The 7,813-nt window shown below is 43.8% G+C and overlaps 1 protein-coding gene across 1 annotated transcript; it reads left to right on the forward strand.

Annotated features, from left to right (window-relative positions):
• The first annotated feature begins 5,199 nt into the window (after positions 1–5,199).
• Positions 5,200–7,566, forward strand: LOC138365786 (loricrin-like). The gene is made up of 2 exons (XM_069326242.1): positions 5,200–5,381; positions 6,642–7,566. Exons 1-2 carry the CDS (start codon positions 5,200–5,202, stop codon positions 7,564–7,566), a joined length of 1,107 nt encoding a protein of 368 aa, XP_069182343.1.
• The last annotated feature ends 247 nt before the right edge of the window (positions 7,567–7,813 follow it).

Genomic DNA, 7,813 nt, shown 5'->3' on the forward strand with positions numbered 1-7,813 from the left:
ATTACAGGTGTTCAGTGGGGTGTCACAGCTATTAACATTATGTGATTTGAGACACCTAGTACATTTGTGTAACTGTTTGAGTCGTCTGACTCTTGTGTCTCTATTGGGGTAATTGGTACATTTGTACAGAGAATGTTTTTGATTGCAAAACAAGCACATTCCCCATCCTACAGCTCGTTTAGGGGTTACCGGTTTAGGTAAAACAGTACTTGTAGGTGGTGATGGTTTTGCTGCTTGCATTTGCTTGTTATTTATTCTCTTGTGAGTACTTGGTGTACTCTGGGGAGCCATTACTGGGCTCTTTGGACTATTAGGTCTCTTAGGAGCACTTGTGGGGCTCTTGGGCCTTACTGATGAATAAGTGTTTGAGTCATTGTTATTACATTGATTATTAGTACTCTTATTACCTGGTGACAGTGTCATTTTAGGAGTTCCAGGTAAGGAAACTGATGTGGGTACAGTTTCGGTGCATTAAGTGCATTGGTTTGCTGTATGATTACTCATATTGCGCAAACCTGTAAATATATCCTGCATTGACAGGGTATTACCATTCTGGTATACATATAATTTATTGAGTGTGTCACCAGACAATTTTCTTTGGATGATAATTTTAGTCATCCACTCAGCAGTTGGGTGATCCACCTCTTTACTGAAGGAATTTAACAGTGACTCAAGCTGAAAACTAAAAGCTTGTAAAGAGTCAACTGATTGTTCTGGTGGAGATAAATCTAGCAATTAGTGTACAAGGTTTATAACAGTCTTCTCATTGTTAGCACTTACTCTAGAAGGCTGGTGTGAGCAATTGTGACCATTACTTGTGTTGCTCAAGGCTTCTTGCTTAGCCTCAGCTTTAATTACAGTTTCGGCTGCTGTTGCAGCATTAGCTTTATCATTTTCTGGTTCAGATTCACTGATTATTGCAGCTTCACTTGTTTCTCTGGGTTCCTGTGAGGAGCTAGTTAATTCAGTAGCCTCCTGCATTGAATTTATAGAATCCAGGGAACATTGAGAAGAGCTGTCTGAAAATTGATCAGACTCTGTAAATAAATCATTACGTGAAGTTGTATTAGATGAGATGTTAGAAAATGAAGGTTGAACTTCAGTTGTTGATCCTGTATAGTGATCAGTATTGATTAGAGGATTCTCCTCATCTTGAGGTAGCTCAAGTATTTCATCTGAGCTGGGTGCTTGCTCGGGTGTAGGTCTATTAAAGAACTGTTCTATCCACTCGGGAATATCTTGTCTCGCAAGCACCTTTTTATATCGGTCTAACCTGTCTTGAATGATACGTTCATAGTCATCAAGATCAGATTCTGTCAGACGTAATTTGTCTGAGTCAGTATTACTGACTTGGAGTAAGTTCCTATAAGACTCGATTACAACCTTTATATGGTCATATTTTTGGTTAGCTGTCCTTGTGGAACTTACTAGTCTGAAGACGTCAACTGGGTTAGTTTCTATACAGTTGTCACATCTGACAAGCAGTTCCGATAGGCGAACTTGAAGACTTCTCAAGAATCTTGCATTCCTTTCTAGAGTAGTCATTCTTGTGGTAAATTTGAGCCTTATAGGGCTTATATAGCTACGTGTACAGATATGGTGTCTGCTCCTTTATGTAGAGCAGGTATAATTATTGACAGCCTGATATTTTCTTGAGGCTGATTGTAATTTACCTCATTTAGAGGTTAGCTACCTACCTAATAATAAGCAACTAAGATTTGAGTGGCACCTTGGTCTCACTACAGGTGTTCCTTAGCTTAGCTCTTCAAAATCAGCCTTGGATAGGTAGTGGACTTACAGTAACACTCAAAGATGTACATAGAAATATGCAATAAAATATAATTACACAATAAATGGTTAATCCCACCCTTGATAGGGTCAGCACAAAAATGAATAATATATATACCACTAACTAGCTCAAGTCTAGCGGTGAGAATTTCTACTTAAGAAACTACAAATTTATTTAGTCTGGGTTTGTGCCAAATTCAGCACAATCACAGCCTAAATTGCTACCTATTAAAGGTTGGCAAAGATTATATTGTGGTGCAGTAATGTGCAAATAATTGTGCTGTATTTTTGTTTTTTTTTTTGGATTTTATAGTTTATAATATATACACTGGTAGAAATTATGTATATAAGAAATTAAATGAACACAAGAGAATTAATTGTGTTTGGCAAGTATTCTACTGTCGTAAATAATATCTAACTCCTGCATGTACTCCTAATTATGGAATAAAATGTTATCAGGGTTAGTAATGATTAATTAGTATGGGATCAGCATTTTTGTATTAATGTACTGGATCCTAAAATGTTAATGATCCACTGACTTGAGTGAATCAGTAATTATGGAATGAATTCAGGCTATAATGGACAGTCTGCTGACAGTCATATATTGAAATATTTGTATAGCCCAAATAGTTAACACATAATTGGTGTTAGTGAAGAATTAATATACAAGTTATGAGCTGTTGCTCCTGGTGACCTAAAGATTCTTACTTCAGTATGAAGTGTAGGCCTAAGTGTTGTGGGTAATTAACTGTGTCCCACGAGTGCTACCTTATACATGAGGTGTAAGTAGCAATGACTTGATGTGACTTAGGCTAATCTATGTGTTACGTTGTCGGTAGACACAATTAATTAAAATGGTTAGTCTAGACTACTTCACACGGTGATTAGTTATTACTAATTAGTATGTATATTTATATTTTATGTTTATCCGGTTCGATAAGGACCATAATGTGGGACATTTGGGGCTTGACTCTATTTATTTAATTATTAAAGTAATGAAATCAATTACGAAGGACCACCCGCTTGTATAGAAAAGAGGGAAACTAATAAAAAAGTGATCATTAGAAATTCCAGGAAGAACCAGTGTCTATGGCTAAATATTAGGAAGTATAATCACTTAAATAATTAATGGGCTGTATAGATTATTCACTTGAATCAAAGCCTCAAACACCTACATTGGGGGTTATTGCTAGAACTTCATATACGTCTAGGAACTAGTGTGGTTCGTGCACCAGTTCATTGTGTAATAACCTAATCTTATGACCAATTAAAGAAATCAATAGAAAATTTATCACTAGTAAATATGTAGATCATTAACATCAGAAATTAATCATTCTAATAAACACGTATTATCTCCAGTGTACACAGTATTCCATTAAATGATAAAATAAAATAATGAGAATTTGAATAATTAAGGGAATACGAAAAGTCTTAGCTTGAAGACGATTTCAAAGACATCAGTTACGAATCATCCTCGGGATCTCCGGAATTCCTCGTAGAACACTGGGAGATGAATAACACGGGTAAGGTAACAGCTCGTGGATTCCTCACACGCGAGCTATAATTTAAGAGATATTACGTAGCAATGCACTAGGCTACTAAAATATCTATATGCATGGAAATGAAAAATAAATTAGTTAGAATACTAACATGGGTTTTGTTGAGGTTGCTCATTGTAACGACAAGCTACCCCGACATATACAATCTCTAATGATGCATCAAAAGGGAGTTATAATATATACTTAGCTAAGGGGTACAGATTAAGTTGAAGCTTGCCAAAACCGCGTCCCAAGCTCCACTCTCACAATGGCGACACGTGGTTGATAGCTTGGCTTGAATGTCGACGCGTTTAGTTGGCCGGTCACGACAGATCACGTAGAACAAAATTAACTAGTTCTATGATGCGTATCAGGTTAAATCTTGCTGACAACTTCACCGTAACGTGTCCTAGACTCTGACACCAAAACTTGTTGCTCAATTCCGCAACATGTGACTTCACGCCGCACTCTAGCGTCTTGTCCTCCTCGAGCCACAAATCACAATGGCGTCTCCCTCCCCGCTCGCGTCCCGCATTCGCCACAGAAATTATTTATCACGAATAATATTATTTCGCGCAGTTGTGGCTAAAATGCTTTAATAAAGACTAGGTTGTAATTCTAGGGAGTTAAATATTATTACTTTCTCGTCTTATGGTAGTAAACAAGAAATGGAGAAGATTTTAGTTTTCTCCATGGTATTCACGCGTGACGGTAAATTTATTACTTGATAACAATTGTAAGTAAAAACTCTCGATTTGGAATTATTTGGGAGTTATGTTATCCGTAAATAATTATCACACGGAATACTGATGATTTTAGAGAATCACCTTCAATTCTCTAACACACTGGATATAAATGTGTTTAACTAGGTAGAATCTGACGCAATATTGGTGCTTGGTTTCGTAAGACTTCCAGTATTCTTATACAGATATAATAATTAGTTCATGTGAACCCTACTGTTAGTAAATTTTAGTAACTACAGTAATTAGTATATTTTAGTACTAGTTTATAATAATACAATAGTATTGTATTAGTGTTGGAAATTTCCAACAGTGGTGGTAGTGACCGTGGTGGTGTTGGTGGTAGTGGTGGTGTTGGAGGAGACTGTGTTGGTGATAGTGATGGTGGTGGTGTTTATGGTGGTGTGGGTGGTTGTGACTGTGGTGGTGTTGGTGGTTGTGATGGTGTTGGTGGTAGTGATGGTGGTGGTTTGGGTGATAGTGTTGGTGGTAGTGGTGGTGTTTGTGGTAGTGAGAGTGTTACTTTTGGTAGTGTTCTCTCTGGAGGTGTTGGTACTGGTGACGGTTGTGGTGTTGGTAGTGACGGTGGAAGTGATGGTAGTGGTGACAGAGGTGGTGTTGGAAGTGGTAACGGTGGTTGAGTCGGTGGTGGTGTGTGAGTGGTCGGTGGTAGAGATGGTGGTGGTGTGTGGGTGGTGGGTGATAGTGGGGTGGTTGTAGGAGTAGTAAGTGGTAGTGACGGTAGTGGTGTTGGTGGAAGTAAAGGTGGTTGTGGTAGTGATGGGGATAAGGACGGTGGTGGTGGTAGTAGTGACGCTGGTAGTGTTGGTGGTAATGACGGTGATGGTGTTGGTGGTAGTGACGGTGGTGGTGTTGGTGGTAGTGACGGTGGTGGTGTGGGTGGTAGTGACGGTGGTGGTGGCAGTAGTTACTTCGGTGGTGTTGGTGGTAGTGACGCTGGTGGTGTTGATAATGACGGTGGTGGGTGGAAGTGGCGGTGGTGTGTGAGTCGTCGGTGGTAGTGATAGTGGTGGTGTGGGTGGTAGGTGGAGGAAGCGGTGGTGTGTAAGTGGTCTGTGGTAGTGATGGTGGTGGTGTCTGGGTGGTGGATGATAGTGACGGTGGTAGTGATAATGACGGTGTTTGTGTTGGTGGTCGTGTTAGTGGTAGTTACAGTTGTAATGCTGGTAGTGACGGTGGCGGTGTTGGTGGTAGTGACTGTGGTGGTATTGGTGGTAGTGACGGTGGTGATGGTGGTGTTGGTGGTTTTCATAGTGACTTTGGTGGTGTTGGTGGTAGTGATGGTGGTAGTGTTGTTAGTGACGGTGATGGTGGTAGCAGTTATAGTGGTAGTGACGGTGGTGGTGTTGGTGGTGGTGACGGAGGTCGTCTGGGTGGTAGTGGTGGTGTTGGTAGAGACTGTGGTGGTGTTGGTGGTTGTGACTGTGGTGGTGATGGCAGTAGTGACGGTGGTGGTGGTGGTAGTTTTATTGGTAGTAACGGTGGTGGTGTTGCTGGTGGCGACGGAGGTGGTGTGGGTGGTAATGGAGGTGTTGGTGGAGACTGTGGTGATGTTGGTGGTTGTGACTGTGGTGGTAGTGACGGTGGTGTTAATAGTGGATGTGGTGGTGGTAGTTACAGGGGTGGTAGTGACATTGGTTGAGGTGGTGTTGATAGTGACATAGTGACTGTGCTGGTGTTGGTGGTAGTGACGGTGTTGGTGGTAGTGACGGTGTTGGTGTTGGTGGTGATACTGACTGTGGTGATGTGCATGGTAGTGATGGTGGTGGTCTTGGTGGTAGTGACGGTGTTGGTGGTAGTGACGGTGGTGGTGTTGGTGGTGATACTGACTGTGGTGGTGTTGATGGTAGTGATGGTGATAGTGACGGTGTTGGTGGTAGTGACGGTGTTGGTGTTGGTGGTAGTTACGGTGGTGGTGTTGGTGGTAGTGACGTAGGTAATAGTGACGGTGGTAGTAGTTATAGTAGTGGTGTGAGTGGTAGTGATGGTGGTGGTTTTGGTAGTGATTGTGGTGGTGTTGGTGGTACGGACGGTGGTGGTAGTGATGATGGTGGTGTGAGTGGTAGTGACGGTGGTGGTTTTGGTAGTGACTGTGGTGGTGTTGGTGGTAGTGACGGTGGTGGTGTTGGTGGTTGTAACGGTGGTGGTGTTGGTGGTTGTAACGGTGGTGGTGTGAGTGGTAGTGACGGTGCTGGTTTTGTTAGTAACGGTGGTGGTGTTGGTGGTAGTGACGGTGGTAATGTTAGTGGTAGAAACGGTGGTGGTGTGGGTGGTAGTGACGGTGGTGATGTTGGTGGTAGTGATGGTGGTGGTATGAATGGTTGTGACGGTGGAGGGGTGGGTGGTTGGTAGAAGGGGCGGTGGTAGGTGTGAGGTCGGTGATAGTGATGATAGTGGAATGTGGGTGGTAGGTGATAGTTGCGGTGGTTGGGTGGGTTGTCGGTGGTAGTGACGGTGGTGGTATAGGTGGTAGTGAAGGTGGTGGTGTTGGTAGTAGTGACGGTGGAGGTGTTGGTGTGGGTGGTTGTAACTGTGGTTGTGGTGGTGGTGTGAGTGGTAGTGACGGTCGTGGTGTTGGTGGTAGTGGTGTTGGTGGTGTTGGTGGTAGTGACGGTGTTGGTGATGGTTTTGGTGTTTATGGTAGTGACGGTGGTGGTATTGGTAGTATTGTTGGTGGTTGTGCTGGTGGTAGTGACAGTGGTGGTGTTGGTGGTGGTGACGGTGGTGGTGCTGGTGGTAGTGATGGTGGTAGTAGTTATTGTGGTGGTGGTGTGGGTGGTTGTAGCGGTGGTGGTTTTCGTAGTGACGGTGGAGGTGTTAATGGAAGTGAGAGTAGAGGTCTTGGAGGTAGTGATGGTGGTGGTAGTGACAGTCGTGGTGTTGGTGGTAGTGACAGTGGTGGTTTTGGTAGTGACAGTGGTGAAGTTGGTGGTAGTGATGGGGGTGATGTTGGTGGTATTGACAGTGGTGGTAGTCACGGTGGTGGTGTTTGCGGTAGTGACGCTGGTGGTGTTAGTGGTTGTGACGGTGGTGGTGTTGGAGGTAGTGGAGGTGGTGGTGTGGGTGGTGGTGATAGTGACGGTAGAGGTGTTGGAGGTAGTGACGGTTTTGGTGGTGGTAGTGACAGTGGTGGTAATCACGGTGGTGGTGGTGGTTTTGGTGGTAGTAACGGTGATGGCGTGGGTGGTGGTGATATTGGTAGTGACGGTCGTTGTGTTGGTGGGAGTGACGGTGGTGATGTTAGTGATGGTGTTATTGGTTGTGTTGGTGGTAGTGACGGTTTTGGTGTTGGTGGTCGTGACCCTGGTGTTGTTGATGGTAGTGACAAGGGTGGTGTTAGGGGTAGTCACGGTGGTGGTGTTGGTGGTAGGGATGGTGGTGGTTTTGGTAGTGACGGTGGTGGTGTTAGTGGTGGTGATGGTGGTAGTGTTGGTGGAAGTGACGGTGGTGGATTGGGTGGAAGTAGCGGTGGTGTGTAAATGGTCGGTAGTAGTGATGGTGGTGGTGTGTGGGAGGTGGGTGATAGTAGGGGTGGTGTCGGTAGTGACAGTGGTGGTGTTGGTGGTTGTGACTGTGGTTGTGGTGGTGGTGTGGGTGGTAGTGACGATGGTGATGTTAGTGGTGGTGATGGTGTTGGTGTTAGTGAACCTGGTGGTGTTCGAGTAGTGACGGTGGTGGTGACGTTGGTGGTAGTGATGGTGGTGGTTGCGGTAGTGACGGTGGTGG

The sequence above is a fragment of the Procambarus clarkii genome, chromosome 2 (assembly GCF_040958095.1).
Source record: "Procambarus clarkii isolate CNS0578487 chromosome 2, FALCON_Pclarkii_2.0, whole genome shotgun sequence".
NCBI classification, from domain to species: Eukaryota; Metazoa; Arthropoda; class Malacostraca; order Decapoda; family Cambaridae; genus Procambarus; species Procambarus clarkii.